Source organism: Adiantum capillus-veneris, chromosome 23 (assembly GCF_014529385.1).
Source record: "Adiantum capillus-veneris isolate H3 chromosome 23, ASM1452938v2, whole genome shotgun sequence".
NCBI classification, from domain to species: domain Eukaryota; kingdom Viridiplantae; phylum Streptophyta; class Polypodiopsida; order Polypodiales; family Pteridaceae; genus Adiantum; species Adiantum capillus-veneris.
Window position 1 is genome coordinate 146,614,876 of NC_140953.1, and position 21,233 is coordinate 146,636,108.

The following is a 21,233-nucleotide window of genomic DNA, read 5'->3' on the forward strand; positions in this document are numbered from 1 at the left end:
ACTACATTCCATGTCAAACCATTCCTTCTTGGTGCTACCCTTCTTAGACCTTTTGCAAAACATGTGTTTCACCGAAAACGCATTCCTTTGCACAAGATCAAATTACTTCTTTGAAAACTTTCTACTTGCATTTTAATTTTGTTTTCTCTTGATGCTCTATCATGCTTAACATTTGGTCCACCATATCAGCATATATAAGTGCTCGTTTGAAGTCTACACAAAGGTACAAATGATTCACAACATGATTGGAGGCTACATGCTCGAGCCGTTTACCACACTTGAGGTCAATACATAACATCCTATGATCCAATTCCGGATTCCAATCACCAAGTGTAAATCTTTGTATGCATTCTAGAGTGGCTTCCGAGAACAACATATAGTCAATCACGCCATCACCATTGTGCTTTCTACATGTAAAGTCATTGGTGGCTTGCCATAGAGATACACCATTTGTAATGAGCATTCCGATACTACTGCACATATGTAGAAGTAAATTTCCATAGTGATCAAGTTATTTTGCATCATTAGAACTTTGATTAGACAGGTATGAGTCATCCATTCTTCTTGAGACAGCGGCATGTCGACTTGTTGTGTGTCGCGTTGTAACGTATTTGTGTGAGCATTCATGTCTCCAAAAACATGACTTCACCTTGATCCTTGTAATAAGAAATGTCTTCCTCTAGTTCAACAAAGGGCTCATCTCTATCCATATGCAAGCGAGCATAAAAGTTCGAGTCATAGTGAGGAATGTAGCAACCAGCCACAAACATGACTTGACCATTTGGTCGGCTAATTTTCATCCATAAGTAGCGTTTATACTTATCTTCTTTGACAATGGAAATATCTTTCAAACCCTTTTTGGTCATACATGCTACGCCTCCTTGGCCTCTTTGTTGCTTTACATTTTTGGCCCACATCAAAAAATGCACATCGTATTTGTCAAATCCAAGAATTTGTTGCGCATCATGCTCCCATGTTTCGACAAGAAGTATCACATTGGAGTCATTGGTAAGCTCATCAATGCCAATTTTTGCATTCCATGAATACCCAGTGCAAGCGTGGGTTTCTCTCATAGATCATGTATCCCTATTTGTTGGGTGGACTTGCATCCTCTTCAAGTGGCTTTTCTTCTTGAGATGGCACCTTAACCTTCTTTCTTCTTTCCTCATATGCTTTGCGACGTACATTTTTTTGCATAAGAGTGCGATCCTCATATACATTACAACCCGTTCCTTTGAGGTAGATCCAACTATTGTCAAGGATTATCTTTCTCTTTACCTCATCAGCCATGGTACATACAATAGGTCTTTCTCCCGAGCGAGGGACTCCTTGTTTTCCAGCTCGATGTGCAACATAAGCCATGATTCCTGACATGCCAAAGTGTGTAGCAAAAAACTCTTCAATAGCAACCGCAAGAGATTGGGGTGTTTCCATGCTTTCCTCCTTGATTCCATGAATGACGATGTTCTTTGAGTGTTTTTGTCGTTCTTGCAATTCTTGAGTGTCCACATTCTCTACATTCTTTGCTTGGGCAACGGCTTGCGTGATAGGAGATGTAGAAACCACATTATCCTTACATACATCAGCCCATGATTTGGATGCATTTCTCATCTCACATACATCATGTCCTACTGTATCTATCGTTTCTTCTTTCAATACATGATCACTCTCAACTTTGCTCAAGCGCGCTTTCAATACATTCATGTCAACAAGAGAGCGTTTACATTCGTGAACTTCATTCTCAAGATGCATCAAGCATGTTGTTTGAATTTCAAGAACCCTCTTGAGGTGTTCATTCTCCACAACGAGAACTCTTAAAGTGCCATTCTCCATTGCAAGTGCGCACAACTCTTCACCTTGCTTGTTGACGGTTTCTTGTAATGAGATCAAGTAAGCCATAATCATTGCTTCCGTTGTTGTAGACAATGTGGCTAGATTAGCATCCAAATTCCTTGGAGATTTTGCATCATTCTCCATGGCGAGTGTGGATTTTTCACCCTTGCGAGTTTTGTTTGACATTGCCTTCAGGTCCGCAACAAAAACAAAAAGTTTTGATAGTTTTTCTAGTTCTGAGATGCTGTTACAGCAAATCCTTCCATTACACAGAAAATTTTTGTTTTTACATCAATGCATAGAGAGCTTCGTTCTCTTCGATTGGGGCTATAGATCACTTAAATCGGAGTTCAGCTGAGCGAGTTATGGTCAAAAGAGTGAACTGATGTCTACTAGAGAGAGAGAGAGAGAGAGAGAGAGAGGGAGAGAAATAAAGAAAGAGAGATAGAGGTAGAGAGAGAGAGAGAGAGGGAGAGAATGAGGGAGATAGATAGCGATAGACAAAGAGAGAGATAGATAGAGAGGGAGAGAAATAGACAAAGAGAGAGATAGATAGAGAGGGAGAGATAGAGGGAAGGGAGCGAGAGAGAGAGAGAGAGAGAGAGAGAGAGAGAGAGAGAGAGAGAGAGAGAAATAGAGAGGAAAGAGAAAGAGAGAAATAGAAGGGAAAGAGGGAGCGAGAGAAAGAGAGATAGGGATAGAGAGAATAGAGGGAGAGAGGAAGAGAGAGAGAGAGAGAGAGAGAGAGAGAGAGAGAGAGAGAGAAAGAGAGATAGGAATAGAGAGAGAGAGAGAGAGAGATTGTCTAATAGAAAGAGAGAGAGATAGAGGGGAAAGAGGGAGAGAGAAAGAGGAAGGGAGGAGAGAGAGAGAGAGAGAGAGAGAGAGAGAGAGAGAGAGAGAGAGAGAAAAGAGGGTGAGGGAGAGAGGTAGAGAGAGAGGGAGAAAAAAAAAAAATATATATATATATATATATATATATATAGAGAGAGAGAGAGAGAGAGAGAGAGAGAGAGAGAGAGAGAGAGAGAGAGAGATAGGAATAGGAAAGAGAGGAGAGAGGGAGAGAAATAGAGAGAGAGAGAGAGAGAGAGAGAGAGAGAGAGAGAGAGAGAGAGAGATAGGAATAGGAAAGAGAGGAGAGAGGGAGAGAAATAGAGAGAGAGAGAGAGGTAAAGGGAGAGATAGAGGGGAAAGAGGGGGAGAGAGATAGGGATAGAGAAAAGAGGAGAGAGAGAGAGAGATATAGGGAAAGAGGGAGGGAGAGGGAAAGAGAGAAATAGAGATATCTGTGGGGAGAAAGAGGAGGAGAGAGAAATAGAGATATCCGTTGACAGAAAGAGATAGGTAGAGAGAGAAAGATAAAGAAATAGGGAGATAAAGAGCAATGGTTGTAGGCGGAGCAACCATTTTGTGGTGTGCATAGTGGGGGTATGCTCCTGCTTCTGTAGAGTGCTATGAAATAGACCTTCTTTACGTGACATCGATAGATCGTTGGAAATTACTTTCTACTCTCTTCTCCTTAACTTCTCTATCTTTCTCTTTATCTCTCTTCCTATCTCTTTCTCCCCACCAAATAGGCATTAGATTGGACAGCTTTTAACGATATCATACCTCAGAATGGAAGCAAAGTAATCCCTTGAACAAGGAGCTGCTGTGAAGAGATGTTGCGCAAGAAGCACAATAAAGAAGCTTTTCTTCATAGCACTCTACAAAAGCAAGAGCACGCTCACATTGCGCACAACATAAAACGATGACTACTTTTACAACCATAACTCTTTATCCCTACTCAAAATGATGGCTACAATACGTAAATGTATATATATTTTTGTGTACATATATATTTGTTTATGCATATATGTAGATACTAAGTACGGGAGCATAGCACCCGAAGGTTATACACTTCCTTTTGGGTATAGTACTTTTTTAATCGTGGTGTTGCGCTCATTGATCCTTCATGCATGGATTACCACAATGTACTTTTGCTTTTACCATGGTTGAGACTGTGATGATATCTAAAGAGGTGCACTTGACCTTTGGCACTACTAGCCTTTACTTTGGCCTACTAGTATGTATATGTATCTACATGTTTGTGTACTAATATACTTGTGTACGTATTTTTAGATGAGTGAGTAGGGAAGAAAGTATAATCTTATATTGCTCTTGGTAATGTAGATGTCAGACGAGAGACCTATTAGTGGGGAGTAGCTAGATGGCTCTTCTTTTGATTAGTTCACATCCTAGGTGGGCTCCCACCTGGGGTGGACATCGCCTCTAGTGGACACGAGTCTTAAGTCGGTGAGAACAAGCAAAGAAATAAAGAATGTTTTTGGCTAGTTAACCTTAAACCATAAGTGTCATAGGTTTATTTTTATTATTTGCAGGCATGGCCATCCTACAGCCACCCTTCTCAGGTTCCTCCACACCGGTCGTAGATCCAAACCTACAACGGGCTCTCTCTTTCCGAGACTAGTACCTCCGAGAGATAGAGAATTTGTTTGCTTGCTACACTCTGCAGTAGCTTGCGACCTACGGTATTTCTCCGCAGACTACACCATGGGGAGTCAGGGAGGGGCTCCTTGCCTACAAAGCCTCGCATCGACGACACCTTAGTCTACAACCCCTTCTTATCGTCCTACTCCCCTTCCATCACAGGGTCCCACTTCCATGGCATCACAGGGTCCCACTCCCATTGCATCACAGGGTCCTACACCACTCCATTACCCTCTTGCTTTGCCACAACACTGTCGACGAACTTCCTCTAGCGACGGGCGTCAACGCTCGTCTTAGGGCAGCGAGCACCGTGAGAGACGAAGTGGTGGTGGATCTTGTAGTTTTGCCTGTTTTGGTAGTGGTGGGGGAACGGAGTTCCCACTTTCATAGCGTGCCGCCCCTGACATAGAGGACGAGGATATTGACGCACCCGTGCTAGACAACATGGATGCTACTAAAGGGTTAAATATGGGAGGGAGGTGGACTTCGACACAGCATAGGGCAGGGCATTTCGATGCCATCTACAAATTCTTATACATTAAAACGTATAAGAAGTGTTTTATAAAGTTTAGAGACCAACTGCCCTATCATGCACGGTACATTAAGGACGCTCTGTTAGCTAGATTTCCAAATGGCCCCGATCAACATGTTTCACAACAGTGGTTGGAGGGTTACATAAAGACATTTTTTAAAAACAAGCAGTCCAGTGTGCGACGCGTAGCATCCAACCAGGTCAGAGATCCAGACATGACCTATCACTGTGGCAACATGGCAGACGCGGAGTGGGAGTGGGCAATTCAAGAAAAGAGTGAGCAAGCTATGCTCATCATACACACAACAACGCGAGGCTCACACCAAACAAACTCCCACGCACCATGGCTTAGGAGGCAAGAGAGCTTGGAAGGACAAATATGTAAGATTGATTAAATTATAACGTCGATCGATGATTATAAAGATTTTTGTTGATGATTTGATATTGTTATTGCTAACTTAGGAAAAATCACTCTCTCTCGACCAAGTAGAGATATTGTCAAGTATCGGGAGCAACAGGTGATGGTTGTTTGAAAACAACCACATCCCTCGCGAGCAATTTGACGCGGCGGTTGTATCACTACAAGCGGTAAGTTTAAACACGTAATTTTGTATCAATTGTTTTGAGTTATTGAATTGTTTAATTTGGTTTAAGTTTACGTAGAGTCAAAGTGATCAAATGTACGTGCCTCTGAACTATGACAAGATAGGGGAGGATTAGATAGAAAAATAATTTGTCCAAACTTTTGTAAAGTCCCAATGTGGCACAATGTATATACAACTATTTACTTTTTATTGTAACTTTTTTAAATAGTTGATCTTCTGCATATTAAATTGTCAAGGTAAACTAAATTCAATTTCAATTCTTTGGTATTTTTTATACTCTTCCAGAAAACAATTGATGTTTCATTGTTTTATGTACGTCGAAAATAAAGGTGCTCATTTGGGCCACCCAAAATAATTTTGGGTGGTCCAAATGAGCACCTTTATTTTTGAATTGGCATGTAGCGGCAATAAGCGTGGTAATAGACGCAGCAACTATCGCAGTAATAGAAGCGGGTATATTTCCGTGCCTATTACCGTGCTTATTGCTGAGAAGCCACTATTGTGTCCATAGCCGCGGTTATTGCCACTCCTGCAAATTTTTCTCTCTCCTTTTTCCTTTGTTTTTCCGCGGCAATGCTAGCGGTTATAGACAACTCCTCTTATAGTGATGCTTGGGTAATACAAAAGTGTCTTGAAGGTCGGTCCACTTTTTGGTTGAGTTCATCTCAAGGAAACGTGACTCTCCTTTGTGCACAATAGCATTGTGTCCCTCCATGTTTATCTTGAACCATTACAAGTCCACAAAAAATCCTCTAGAGTCTACCCTCAAAATTTTGTGTAGCATGCCGAAGTAAGTGAGTTTTGCTACCACAAGATTTGCATCGGAGGATCGTCGTCGACTTGATTGCTCAAATTTTTCCATCACTCCACAATATTTTGTACAACGCTTTTTGTCAATCCATTGTACCTTGAAATTCCAACCGTTACACCATGCTACCATGTATGTCTTATACTACAACTAACAAAGATAATGAGTGTCTGTCAATAAAGAATATATGCCACGGGTCTAAGATTAATCATACCTTGGGGCTCCATCCTCACAAGTACTCCACTCCTTCTCAGTCACCTATACGCCACATTGTTGTGCACTTTTCAAGGCATTGTGCAACCATCTTAAGCTCATGAATGTTGGTAGGCTCTCAAGACCCGCAGGATAATGCAGTGGTGGTTGTCTTCTCCGTCTTCCTTGCTTTTCATCCTTGTACTCTAAAATTCATTTTGCATCACTAGGTTGTGAAGCATGCAAATTTGATTGATCTTAGCCTCTAGATCCTTATTCATGTTCTTTTTGACACTGAGATTTCACATCACAATCGCAAATATGTGCTCATCATCAATGGTGCACCAAAATGTATCTCTTACATGATCACCTCCCAAGAGCCACTTTCCATTGTATACAAGGGACTTTGAAACTAGCCAACCCTCTTCCATATAGCATCCACCTGGAACGCACTGGGCCTGCTATTTCCACCTCCTCAACTACATGAACAAGACGATACACTTGAATGATAAGCATGGTAGTAGGAAAGGGGGTCACAAACACCTTCACAATGTTTTGTTTGTCAAATGGTATAGAAACTACATCAATCTTCTTTTGGGAGATCCATTGCACCAATTTCCTGTTTGTAAATTGTTAAGAGGATGCTAAGGGACAAACAACCCTGAATGGCCATCAAAAAAATAAACTGCAAAACAAGTTTAGCATTGGGATCAAATTCCACACACGGGTAATACTATGCACATCCTATTATGATCTATTTCACTTAAAACATACCTGACACATTTTATCCAAGTCTTGTGACTTTAAACTAGTAAGCTTCCCTTCCTTTGCGAATGTTGTTCGGAGCAAGTGCATTCCGTCTATTGGTGTACACACGAGTTGAATAGTCCCTTTCACTTTGCATTCATGTTGTCTTGTCAAGATTCATGGTGCTCTAGGCAGCTTTATCAATCCGTAGTTTGTTGTCTGCAGCCAGTATTTCTCCATATGATCAGCATCCCTAAGTTTGATTATGGCATCAAATGTATTTTTATTGCTGATGTAATTGTCTCGTAGCAAATTAGCCACAATCTTGAATATGTGCATTGGATCCAGCAAGTGATTGATCTTGTGTCTTGTCCAGTATGGCAACTAATAGCTCCAAAAAGGAAAGAAAGGGGAATTAGCAAAGCAAAGCAAAGGTGGTACATCATAGAACCGCATCACCTACAACCATTCTATCTCCTCATCTGGCACAATCAACTAATGGCGATACATGATGCAACCGCATCACCAACAACCAGCACCTGCAATTGAATCTTTGTAGTCTTCGGGTAGAAGAGGCTCCACCGATGCTACGCTTTGTAAACGGGCACCCCTGGTCCAGCAGTATAGCACCACCAACTATCCTGCACCTGTCAATACTCTAAATTCCTACCCCGGTAAGCCTTTTTCAACAGAAGAGGTTACAGTAACCAAAACCTGGATTTGCATTTTGGTGCCCGCTTTTCTGCATCCTCTTGACTTAACTAACACCTAACTTAACTTGAAAGTTGTTTCCTTAGCTGAAACTGTGTTCTTAAGCACAAGCTCCTCTAAGGCACCCTACTCCAGCAACTAAGCTCTATTGTCTCAACATGATATGTTGATTGGTAAGACTGGTTAGATTATCTGTAACTTTACCTGCCGAGGCAGCATGAAGTGGGTCTTTTGTAGGCAACACCCTTCACACCTTTTTGCCTAGTGGTTGTCTCTTGGCCTAACTTGCTCCCTCAACAACACAAGTTACACTCTTTCAAATAGGAGTTTACACTCCAACTCTAACCCTTGCCATGGACAACCATGGTGCCCCACAATTAACACCTACAAACCCTGTTTTGGATTCATCTTCAACCGTCATGGCGGCACCACCTCTTCCCAGCTTTGTCTCGACCACCACCGTCCTCTTGGCAGAATCCTCATCGACACTTGTGCCTCCGACGCACTCACCTACTAATAACTCGGCCTTGCTACCCGGCAACCCACATGCTTTGAATCACTACGAGCACATCACGGAGGAGTTGGAAAAGCTCCCCGAGGACTCCTTCGATTTCTCATCAGTCCTCGCCAAAAACGGCTTGGACCACAACCATTTGAATGTGACCTTGCCCCCCACCCCTGCCATACCCCGGGCGGTCGAAAAACCGATGGATAACCGTAAGAAGGATTCTACTTCAACCTACCCCCCTACCAATTCGGCAATGATACCGCAACTCAAGAAGCCTATTGATTTTGAGGTGATTCTCTCCAATTCTATTTCAGAATTCAAAAAATTACATGGCAAGTAGGAAGAGCTAAAGGTTTCTTGGCACACCTCAATGAGTTATTACGCAACCAAAAAGCTCCCAATAGCCTTTGTATCAAACCTCCAAAACTTACCATTGATGATTCCCAAGCCCAAGCTCTTCTCAACGCCAAGCTTGCTTCACTCACCATACAATTTCAACTTAATTCCACGCAAGCTCTTATCCAAGCTCAAACCCTTCTCATAAAAAACCTCCAAGCTTATTTAGATGGTTACCATGCACTTGTTGAGGAGCGTCTCAATGATCTCAACAATAGGTTGATCTCGATCTCCATCCCTCTTTTGTCAAAGCATGATTGGAGCTTCAAGCTTAAAGAATGGAAAAGCTCTTCTCTCAACCTCTTCCTCTTCGAAATCCAAACTTACATCTTGAATGCCCATCTTAATGCTACCAAGGAGGAAGATGCCATTCGTGCACGTAAAAGATTCATCATTGCTTTGGAAGAGGAGGTCATTTCTCTCCCCAAAGAACAAACTATAAAAGAGCTTGTGGAGCAAGTGGTGACGGAGCACTTGTGCAAATCACACTAAACCTCATTCTCCCTCCCCTCCTTTACCAAGCAAACCCTATCTCCCTCCCAAAAAACCCTTCGTATCCTCACAAAGATCCTTCTATCCCCCTTCCAAAAAACCCTTCCAATCCCCTAGACCTTCTACCTACCCCCACCCCTCGCCATCAAAACACCCATCCATAGCTTCTAAACCACCTCATTTCTCAACCATTAAACGACCTTTAGAATCTCCCCACCTTACAAGAAAAAACCTAACTCTACCCACCACCTCAACACACCTATCAATCCCTCCTACCCTCTTAAACCTCTTAGCCCGCCACACCCTACCATTTCTCGCCCCATTTCATCACCTTTGCCCTCCTCCTCCCACAAGAAAGCCTCAGTTCTAAATCACACCTCCCACTACAATCCAAAGCGCTCGGGAAAAGAGAGAGGGAGGAGGGACTAGGGCTACAACACCCCACGACATGGGTGCATCTTTCCTTCTCAAAGCCCCCCCTCCTCCCTTATCTTTGGATCTCCAACATCGCCCCTTCAAGACCCTTTGGCAAAGATTACCTTGAACTTCCAACCTACAAAGGGCGGGTGAGAAGAAAGTATTGGCTACCCCTTACAAACCCTCAAGGCTACAAACTTCTCCCCTTACAAACCCTCAAGGCTACAAACTTCTCCTCTTTGGTAGGCTTAAAGCCTTCTCTTTAGATGATGGGGTTTCCAATTTTAAAGTGCACAACCTTACGCCTAAGATACTCTCTCTCCCGGAAAAGCGGTGCCTAGCTTTAGGTTTAAAATACATCCCCCCTCCTCCTAACCCTTCACCTTCTTCACTTCTTAATGCACATAATGCGATGGCAAGAATTCTCAACCTAAAACTTTTTTTCAAGAATCATCCAACCCCACCACCTTCTCCGTTCAAAGTACCAAATCCCCTTTGGAAGCCGCCCTTGGAAAACCCCGCTCTCAATCTAATCCTACGCAATAACCTTCATAACCTTAACCACCTTGTCTACTCCAATTTATTCCCTCCTGCAAAGCGTCCCCGCTTTGTCTCACAAGCCTTATGTAGTCTCAAATTGGACCCTTCAATTGTCATAAAACCCGCGGACAAGAACTTAGGCTTGGCCATCCTACCTTTGGATTGGTATGAAAATAATGCACTCACCCACCTCAATGATACCTCCACTTATGAGCCTTGCTCTACCATCACCTTTTCCTTTATTGCCTCCCTCCTCTCCTCCCTTACCATCCAATTTTCGGCGCTACCAGCTTTAGATCGTAACTTCATCCTCTCGCCCTTGGACAAACAGCTTAAACCTTGCCCCATATACTTCATTCCAAAAATCCACAAACCCTCCCTTGTCACTCGGCCTATTTGCTCATACAAAGGCTATATCTTTGAAAAAGCCTCCCTATGGCTGCACTTGGAGCTTTTCCCTATCCTCCTCACCTATAAGCAAAATCTTAAAAACTCTCTCACCCTCGTCCAAGAACTTAACAAACTCCCCCTCCCACCCAATACCCTCCTCTTTACCTTCGATGTTGAGGCCCTTTATCCCAATATTCTGATCAACCAAGGTCTTTTAGCCCTCAAAGCCTCCATAGCTACCCATTTTGACCCTCCTAAAACTCACTTTATCCTCTCTCTTGCGGCCCTCATCTTATCACACCATTACATCACCTTCAAAGGAAATTTTTGGAAACAAGTCAAGGGCACAGCTATGGGTTCCAATTTTGCCGTAGTGTATGCATGTATGTTTCTATGCCACTTAGAAGCCTCCTCCCCTCTCTTGCTCAATCCAAACCTTCTTTACGTCAAGCACTATGTAGATGATGCCTTTGGACTATGGGTTGGCTCTCGCTCCTCCCTCGCCTCTCTTTTGAATGATTATGGGAAACCACTTCAAGAACACATTAGAATCTCGAGCCACATCTCTTCCAACCACGCCACTATCCTTGACATAGAATTCTATAAAGGTACCAAGTTTGCCTCCTCATGCATCTTGGACTCCCATTGCCACCAAAAACCCTTAAATGCATATAACTACATCCCTTGGATCTCTTGGCACCCTACACATCAAAAAGTGGAGTTAATCATCAATGAACTCAAAAGATATATCATTAGAGAGAGCTCCTTGGAAGGTTTCCTCACTATCCGCAGCCTCTTCTACAAACGCCTTAGGACAAAAGGCTACCCACAAGGCTTTCTACATAAGGTGTTCAACAAAGTCACCTATCAGAACCGTACCTCCCTCATGGAACCATCACTCCATTTTAATAAAACCCTCCCCATAACCTTCAAGCTACCTTTTACACCTTACACAAGAAGGCTATCACCCTCTCTTTGTATCAGCAATCCTATTGCTCGGGCCTGTCAGTTCAACCCCACACTCTCGCATCTACCTAGACCCACCATTTGTTGGACTTCGGGGCCCAGCATCCATAAGCTTCTTGTGCATACCTTACACCACCCCGATGGACACCCTTAACTTTTTTTATGGACTACATGTCTTTCTAGTAAAGCATGCCACTCAAATTTTGCAAATAGTAATTCGAAAAGCTCCACTTTTTTGCACCCCTTCCCTACGAGGTAGGGCTCTCTACCCCCCCTTTTTTTTAAGGTCGCCACCCACCTTCGACTAATAAAATTTTGGAAAGCTCCACCTTTTTGCAAAGCTCACTTTTTTGTACCCCTAACCCTATGATGTTGCGGCTCTCCATGATTAATTGGTTTGCTCTTATGGGTAGTAGAGGTTGATACCTATTTACCCACTATCTTCTTCCGATCAAATTCTCCCTCTCTCCATCAAACCCGTACAATTCCTCCCCCCCCCCGGCATACAAATCTCTTTACTCCCAAATATGTTTTGGCATACCTCATTCCAATGATCCCGTGCCTTCTTCCCTCTACACCCCTTGCAAAAGCCTCGCCTACCAATTGCACCCTTTACTTACTCGAACATAAACAAATTCCCCCCCTTCCCTTCACCCCCCCCCCCCCCCCCCCCCCCCCCCCCCCACAATTTTTTGTATCAAATCACACCATCCCCTTAACTCTATTAGGTACACATTGTCTACCTCTCACCAATAAAACGGGTACCACCCCTTCTACCCTGACTCTTTCCCTATGTACTTGAGTACATTATCATTAACTTCCCCCTTTTTCCCTCCAAAAAACATTCCACCTAAAATTTCCCACCTAAAATTGCCCCTCTATAAAAACCCTCTCACCACCTCCTTTTGTATCTCTAAACTCACACCACTGATGAGCTCACTATGAGCGAAACGCGTTTGGTGTCCCACCCTATTTATCACCCCAATCACCCCATAACCCCCTCGTGTATCCCTATCTACTTTATGGTTTTTTAACGTCCCACAGATTTTTGTCTCTCTATACTTGGAGTCGTTTCGCACGCTTGTTTACGTTTTTATATTAGCAATGTGTTGCTTCACAAAAATCTTGACGCTAGAGTGTCTTGACTTTGGCATGGTAAGGCTAATAAGTGCACTGGATACTCACTCGAGCATGAGCACGTTGGAGGGTCACTTGGCTACACGGGCTATGTGTAAAAATTGGCTCGCTAGCCACCATGTAGGTGGAAGTGGCCAACATGGTTGGTTGCCTCACCTTTTCGTGGGCCACCGATGATTCTCTACATATGTACTACCGTAAATGTATCCACTTCAAAGCACGCATGCCAGCGTAGTGGTAGAGCATTGCAATCCTGAGCAAGAGGTGTTGGCTTCGATGCTTGCGTGTTGAATATGTGTTGACTTTCATTTGGGATGACCTTGCTACAACTCCTCGGATCATGGGGGCAATCAATGTAGAATCTTGCAGTACTTGCAAATCACGTGCAATCGTGTTCAACAATATCTTGATCTCAAACGAGCCCAATGCATGATCGATAGTCTCTATATGCAAGTTACTGTTACGATATGATGATCATGGAGGAGGCAACCATGTAGAACTCAAATAGGGATCCAACTTGTTGAAGCTTAATTTTAGAAAACAAGTGCACAGTGATGAACACCGATACTTCTAAAAACTATGGCGGTTGTAAAAACCAAGTAATTAGATACACTTGTATGATGCATAGTTTGTTATTTGGTTTTCAAGCCATTAACTGGTTAATATAGTCTACTCATGCACACACTTGTAAAATAAGAGATCAAAAATCTTGCCAAAAAACTTGGCTCACATTGAATTATACATGATTGCAACATGATCCTTGATCAATAACTCCATAGATTCCAATAGAAAACATTAAATAAAGATGATTTTCTCATCAACTTTGATTCATCCAAGCATCAACCGATGTGTTGCTTTATCATTTTATCAATCCTTTGTTTCATTGTACATTGAGGAGAGTATTTGTCAAAAAGAAACTTTTTTTTTTGGGTGATGCTAGCTTAGATTGTTGTGCCCTTGTCTTTCCCTTGTTTCTAGCTACGTAGTCTTCACAATTTGTTTTTAGGAGAGACTTTCCTATCTCCCAATCATTGTGTAACCCAATATTTTCAATTTCATAGTTAATGCTTTAAGCACACAATGGGAATCGTCTCTAAGATAGAATAGAAAACATAGTAATGTCAGCAACACACAAAAAACTTCTAAGCAAGTGGTGGGTTATATCTTTAGCAATATCATAATTTGTTCATTGATGCCCCCCCCCCCCCCCCCAACACAAAATTAGCCTTCCTATCTCTCACTAAACCCAAACGACGAGTGCAATCCATGCTACTACAAAGGTCAATAAAGCAATCTAAGACACACTCCAAGAACCACAATCATTTCGTCTTATAGTGATTCGGTTTTCTAGTGGTATCTTGTATGGGAAGATGATGTTGGGTACACATTTTTTAATGACTTTCAATCCTTCTTCAGATTGTCAATGATGAACTTTGGCCCTTACATTAGGGTGATGACCTTCTCGACTAATTGGGCAAATTGTGTTACTTCCCTACATTATGTTATGGTTAGTAATAATTCTTGTGATACCATTTTAAGAACCCCCAATAGACTCTCTCAATTTAGTTGCCTAGCCTTTAGCCTTTCCTCGTTTATTTGGAAGGGTTGGGCTATTCGTTTTTCGGGGACTACATCTCTTGAAGAGTTAGAATAGATCTATTAAAGTTTAGCTTAGATGCACCTCCTATTTTAGTACCCATATTTCTTAAAAAGCCTAACAAGATCCTTGTAAGGAGATCTATGCCCTTGAGAAGCTCTCCTTGATCCACAACCATAAAGTGAAAAAGAAAAAGTTAACCAGTAGGAGCAAACTCAGTTGTCGTCGAGAACGCCATAATGTGCCCTACTATCCAGACAATCCCTACTCCAACCTAGGATATATAGGGATTGTTAATATTGTGCAACAACTAATAACCACAAAGAAGAAGCCTTTACTACCAATAATAATGAGTTTTAAATCAATCACATGCTTGATAAAGCCAAACCATAATATCAAAGAAGACGGACTATAGAGTCCATTACTCACATTATGCAGCTCCAGAAAGGAAAGAAAGGGGAATCAGCAAAGCAAAGTAAGGGAAAGGATGTTTGGATCAAGCATGGATAGTGGTACGAGGATAAGGAGGCAAAACCACTAGGTTTTCCTTTCCATGCCAGCCAAAAGCCTATGCTAAGAAGAAAGATTGGTGCCGTGTTTGAATATGTCCAGTCCATCAATAGGTAATTTCACAAATTTTGCAAGGCTACTTTATAAGACTCTTTAATTGGCTTACTCATGGCAACCACCACCTCTATGCTCAAACATGTATAGGAGACGTTTAAAACCACGACTGTCACAACTCTTATGTGCACATGTTATATGAGATGTTCTAAACTATGGAATTCTGCTCTTTTCGCGATTGTAAATCAATGGATGCGACATGTGCTTTCTCGATTGAAAGAAGTCGAGGCGCAAGCTTTACAATGCTTAGAGAAATAAAATATGAGACCATGTATCCACATAATGAGGAACTTCTCATGTTCTTTTTAACTCCACCAAATCCGTCGTAACTCGACCATAAAAGTCCAATCAAATTTCTCCCAAGTGGAAGGTTTCTTCTCACCATTCCTATTGATATCCTTATTCTCTGTCTTTAAGATCTTGACCCACTTATGCTTCCTCTTGCCATGTCTCCTAGAGTGTTATGAATAGCTTTGGATGTAAAACTATGAATAATCATGAGGTTGATAGCATGAGGCTCCTTGGACTCTCTTACCATTGATTCTTGATTCTCCTCCAAAGAATTGAAGGCTCTTTGAACTTCTAAGTAGAGAAATAACACTCTTTGACTTTCTAAGCAGAGAAAGTAAACTCTACAACTCAACTAATCCTTACTTGAGACTCCCCAATTGTAGGTTGCTCCATACAAATCAAATCCTTCCTTGTAGATATTGACAACAAGATCATGGTCCACTTGCACAATAAACAACTGGCTTAGGCTTGCACAACTTGATAGTGGAGTAAACTTTGTCTTCTTCTTAGCTTAAGACTCCATATCTGCTTCTTCTTACAAGGTTCATCCTCCCTGTGGAAAAAGCGAGGAGTTCATGCTGTCGTTATCTTTCACCTTGTTCTTGCAAAAGGATCGCCTTTACTTTTAAAATAGTAAAGAGTCCTACTATGATACCATTGTCACAAAATCGAAAGCGCACTACTAAAATAAAACTAAGATAAATTGAATAATCTGCATATAGGGAAATATAATTGAGAGATGACTACAAAATAACATAGAGAGAGATGTGTCGACACAATATTGGGGATTACAAGATGCGCCAATTCCCCCTCTTAAAGATATCTTTAACTATGGGGAATAAATCTTATACCGGCACATAATCCGGTCCTTCCTTGCACATAGTTAAACTCTAGCTAACTACTTGAGGGATGAAGACTTGCACACGGATTAACCTTGGCTGTCTCCCATACTTGCACAAAAGATATAAACTCTGGCTATTTCTTATCCCTGCACAAAGATATAATTTGGTTTTTTCTAATCCTTGCACAGAGGTTAACTCTGGCTATGTCTTCATCAAGTTGGCCTCTTGGTAATCTTCTTTTGTAACTTGAAGTCCTTCGAGTTCCTCCACATCTGTCTTCTTGTTCTTCTTCAGTGCTCCACCCCCCCCCCCCCCCCCCCCACCCCCGTGTGTGTGTGTGTGTGTGTGTGTGATTATATCGAGGTTCATAGTTCTGTCCTCCCTTTACTTCTCTTAGAGCATATGCAGTGTCTTCGTGTTCTTTTTTCCAAAATTTGCAGGCTCCCACTTAAACGAGTCTGAGAACTCTATTCTCCAAATGTGTCTGATTCTTGTGTTTTCTCCTTCTTTAATAGAGTTGCAAAAAGCAACTTGCTTCTTTTGTGGGTAAACCCTAATTGGGCTCATAATAATTTTCCTTGTTTTAAAGCAAGCAAGAGAGGATGATTTTTCTTGCGTTAAAAATTGGTAGAGAGAGAGAGAGAGAGAGAGAGAGAGAGAGAGAGAGAGAGCACTTGCACTAAATTCTAGAGAGAGAAAAACTTGCACAAATAATTCTAGAGAGAGAAGGGAATTATTGTTCCTAAAATTGTTTTCGCCTTGAAATTTTCTACACCAAATTTTTTATATACTTATAAGTAGAACTTGCGCTAAAGATTTTCTTTTTGGCCCATGCTTGCTTTTAGTCACCAAACCCCAATTTTAGGGTTTTGAAATATTTAACCATAAATCACAAGGATTTAATATTTAAATAAAATCATTAAATTGCTATATAAGTAGCTAATTTAGGCTGGATTCACATAAGGCGGCGGCACAGTAAACACCTTTCGTTGCAGCCAATCAGGATATGCCATGTCAGGGAATCGGTTCACAATGGGCGGCAGCACCGTGAGATTTTCATTGCCAGCGCACGACAGTACAGGCGCTTTTCTCTTCCGACCCCCCCCCCCCGGCCATGGCGCTTCCACCCTCCACGTAGGAGAGAGGGCCCTCCTGCCCACGTTCTCTTGCTTTGCCTTTTCTCAAAATAGAATGACTTCCCCACCCCCTCCTAAAAAAAATATTAACAGCTCTCCAAAAGTTGTGCAACGTTCACAAAACACCACCCCCCCCCCCGCCCCCCCTTTCCACTCCTTATAAAATGGCAAATTAGCCTTTCAAGCTCTGTCACATCAACACAGAGATCAAGGAGGTCATGCTCTTTCACATTTGAGGTGCATGCGCAGAGTAAGCCATGCTCTTTTACATTTGAGGGCCCCTTCAAGCAAGCTCAAGGCCATGCTCATTTACATTTGAGGGCTTTTCAAGCATAATGAGTTATCTTAAAATTCCAAGTTTATTTCACATGCTGTTTATTTTTTATGCTCTATGATGTACCAACAATTTTTAAATGGCGTTCTTGTAGGGTTGAAGCATTAAGAGACCGACGGCGGTGCAAATCAATTCATTAAGGCCGCTATGAGTTTTGCGATTCGCACTTTCATGCATTGATCTCAGCTTTGTGTGCACATCTTTAACATTGTTTTTTTTTTTTGCGTTGTAGGTACCATGGACTCCAACCCAAATCAATTTTTCGACTCCCAACGGGAAGACTACGACCCTATTCTCTCCCAACCTCCATTTTCTCAATCCACTTTCTATCCATTTCCCCACCCTTCTTTCCATATGCCACCTCATGGCTACCAAGCCATGATGAACTGTCCCTCCATCTCTCCTAATTCTCCCTTTATGTTTAGACCCCCGAATTATGGATCTCAAATTCCACCACCTCATCCCTCTCCTTCTCTAAATGCTCATAGCTCACATTCTCCTATGGCTACAAACCCTTCTCATCCCTCGCCCCCTTTGAGTGCCACTCGTCCTAACTCCAATATGGAGTGTGCCCCCGATCATGTGGTATCCACTCCATCACCCAACCCGACCCCTAATCCCATGCGAGCTTCTCAACCTAAGGCAAGCCGTGCCAAATCGTCGAAGAGGAAAGAAGTCACCAACGAGGAGGTTGTGCTACAAAACCAAACCACAACAAAATTTTCCCAAAGCCTCGAAGAAGAAGAGCACCATCGACTTGGAAGATGATGATGACGGCGACAACAAGAAAAGCAAGTGGAAAGATTGGTGGGTGGACCAACTCATTCATATCCTGGGGGTCATGAATGAGGAGTTCAATAATCCCGGGAAGCAAGGGATTAATTTATGGGCAAAGGTGGCTACTAAACTAGCCGCCACCTACCCTGATTTTGATAAAGATAGTGAAAGTTGCCGCAAAAAGTGGCAAATTTCTAGTAATGGTAGGAGGCATGTATACAAATGGTTTGACATAGTGGATGAATACTACCACGCAGAGCCACTGTTGCTCCTGTTAGCCACGCTTCTTCATCAACAATGGAGGATGTTACCCCAACAACTAGTGACACCTTAGAAGAAAACCCCTCCCCACATAAAGAGAAGACCCAACCACCATGTCCTCAAGCCGAAAAGTCGCTCCGAAGTATGAGGAGTCGTTGGCCGAGATGGCTGGTACAGGGAAACTTCTCTTGGAGCATCTCAAGGATACCGCTAGCCAGAATATTGCCTTGGAGAAGGAGAGGCTCAATATACTAGCTGCTATGCGCATGACTATGAGTGATTTTTTGAAGGAGTCTAAGGGGGGTGACAAGTAGTTTTAGGCTTTCCATGTTTCACAGCTTCTATGTTTTTTCAGAGTTTTGTTGTAATTTGTCAAAGCGTCAAAAGCTTGCAAATTTTATTGTTGTGCTTCCAAAGTGTATGAAAATGTTTCAAGGTTTCAAAGTCTGAAAAAACTGCAATAAATTATAGTAGACCGTGAACTAAATATCTTGTACCCTTTCAACAATTGCAAGATTCAATGGCTATATCCAAGGAAATGGCTCTCTATTGTGCATGGTTGTGTCCTTTAGCCATTTATGAATTGCTAAAGGAGCCCAGCTTTCGCAATGATGAGTCCATAGTGCAAACTTGGTTGCATGTTTGTGAGAGCATGGCACAATCTGTAAGCCTCAAGAAGATCGCCAACCGAAGGAGGGGCCATGAACGATGACGAGCGTGGGCATACCCACATCCACAAGGCTTTGTCCAATGCTATCTCCTAAGTGCTTACAATGCTAGCATGTTCAAGCGCCGTCTAAGGGTCAGCAAAGAAACCTTCAATTACCTTTGTGGGAAGCTTGCACCTTTCATGCAAAAGAAATTCACAAACTTTCCCAAGACTGTGCCTATAGAAGATAGAGTAGCCATCGCTCTTACCAAACTTGCTACTGGCGATGGACTCTTGGGCCTTGGTGACACTTGTGGATGTGCCAAAAGTACATCTTGTGGAATTGTACTTGATTTTTGCAAGGCAATCGTGAAATCTGGCCTTAGGGATATGTACATCAGATGGCCTTCAAGCTCTCGACTTGCGACATTGGCGCGTGAGTTTGAAACGGCAAGAGGAATCCCCTTTGTTGTTGGTGCGATAGATGGTTCGCACATTCCCATCATTGCACCAAGGACAACCATGTCGACTACTTCAATCGAAAAGGTTTCCACTCTATTTTGTTGCAACTAACCGTATCTGCTAATTGTTCAATATGGAATTCTGATGTTGGATGGGCCGGATCAATGCATGACTCCTTGAATTTCAAAGATGTGCAAAAGGGGAACTAGGCAACTACTGTCTACTTGGTGATTGCGCTTATCCGGCACGGCCATATATGCTAGTGCCTTTCAAAGGGTGCAAGGAAGGGCTGTCACGTCTCAAGTACTACTGGAATTTCATTCAATCAAGTACAAGGATGCCAGTTGAGAGAGCTTTTGGAATGTTGAAGGCAAGGTTTAGAATTTTGTTAAAAAGATGTGACATGAATCTACGCTATGTGCCAGATCTTGTAGCATCTTGTCTTGTGCTTCACAACCTTTGTATTTTCCATGGAGAATCTTTTGATATGGAGTGGGTAAGGGAGGCAGAAGCAGAATTGGCGGGTCACGGTGGACATGCGGTAGAGGATCGAAGAGCAGGTGCTACATCCATGATGGAGCTTATGGCAACACGGGATGTCGGAATAGAGGAGGCTATGGAGCGTGCACAAGGCAGCGATGAAGGAGGTTCCAATGACCTTGGAGTAGGCTCCGAGAGGAGGGATAGTATTGCAAAGGCAATGCACAAAGAACATGCACGGATGAATGTCTAAGAATTTTTTGGAAATGAGGCTTTTGAGGAAATAGATTCATCATCATCTTCAAGTGAAAGCTTTTGTAACAAATGCATTCAATTTAATAATTTTTATGCTATGGTTTGTACTATGCTTTATTGATGCAAATGCTAAATGCTTCTACCTTTCACTCTTTGTTCCGCCGCCGCTCAATGTTCACACAAACCGGCAGAAGAAAATCGAGTGACTTTTTCTTCCACCCTCTATGTGAACAAATGGGTGGCGGAAGTGTGCATTATGGCACTCTACCACCCCGAAAAGCTACTTTTGGAGGCTCTCTTCTGTCGCCTCAATGTGAACCCAGCCTTAGCAACACACACACACACACACACACACACACACACACACACACACACACACGAAGAGAGAGGACATTAAAATCATTAAATTGCTATAGGGTAAAACCCCCAATGGTGTGCCACCTAAGAGAGCCGACAAATTGCTACGACTGCTCCGCACTGTTTTCACTCGTGAAGGGCGCATCCAAGAGCTGGAAGCAAGGGCTGTCTTGGGAAATCGCAACGTCGCAAGCGTTGAGGCGTGCAGGTTGCAAAACGCGAAACAAAATTTCCTTTGTAACAAAAACGGCCACTAGAAGTAAGACAACGAGGGGCATAACATGAGCCGTTCACCAATGCGCCTCTAACTCGACATCGGAAGGCCAATAACTCATCGTCTGCTGCTCTAACCAGTCCACCACCTGGTTCAGCATGTCCATTCACTGGAGGGAAATTAACTT

The 21,233-nt window shown here is 42.6% G+C and overlaps 1 protein-coding gene and 1 pseudogene across 1 annotated transcript; both read left to right on the forward strand.

The window, feature by feature from the left end:
• The first annotated feature begins 8,274 nt into the window (after window positions 1-8,274).
• On the forward strand, window positions 8,275-9,317 carry LOC147428780 (uncharacterized; annotated as a pseudogene).
• Window positions 9,318-17,828: 8,511 nt separating this feature from the next.
• LOC147428781 (uncharacterized) lies at window positions 17,829-19,079 on the forward strand. Its single transcript, XM_086496517.1, has 2 exons — window positions 17,829-18,284; window positions 18,987-19,079. Exons 1-2 carry the CDS (start codon window positions 17,829-17,831, stop codon window positions 19,077-19,079), a joined length of 549 nt encoding a protein of 182 aa, XP_086352643.1.
• The last annotated feature ends 2,154 nt before the right edge of the window (window positions 19,080-21,233 follow it).

Coding starts and splice junctions, on each gene's coding strand:
- LOC147428781 (XM_086496517.1), top strand. CDS start 17,829: ATGGACTCCAACCCAAATCAATTTTTCGACTCCCAACGGGAAGACTAC. Junction 18,285..18,986: donor AAGTCACCAACGAGGAGGTT/GTGCTACAAAAC, acceptor GTTTTTTCAGAG/TTTTGTTGTAATTTGTCAAA.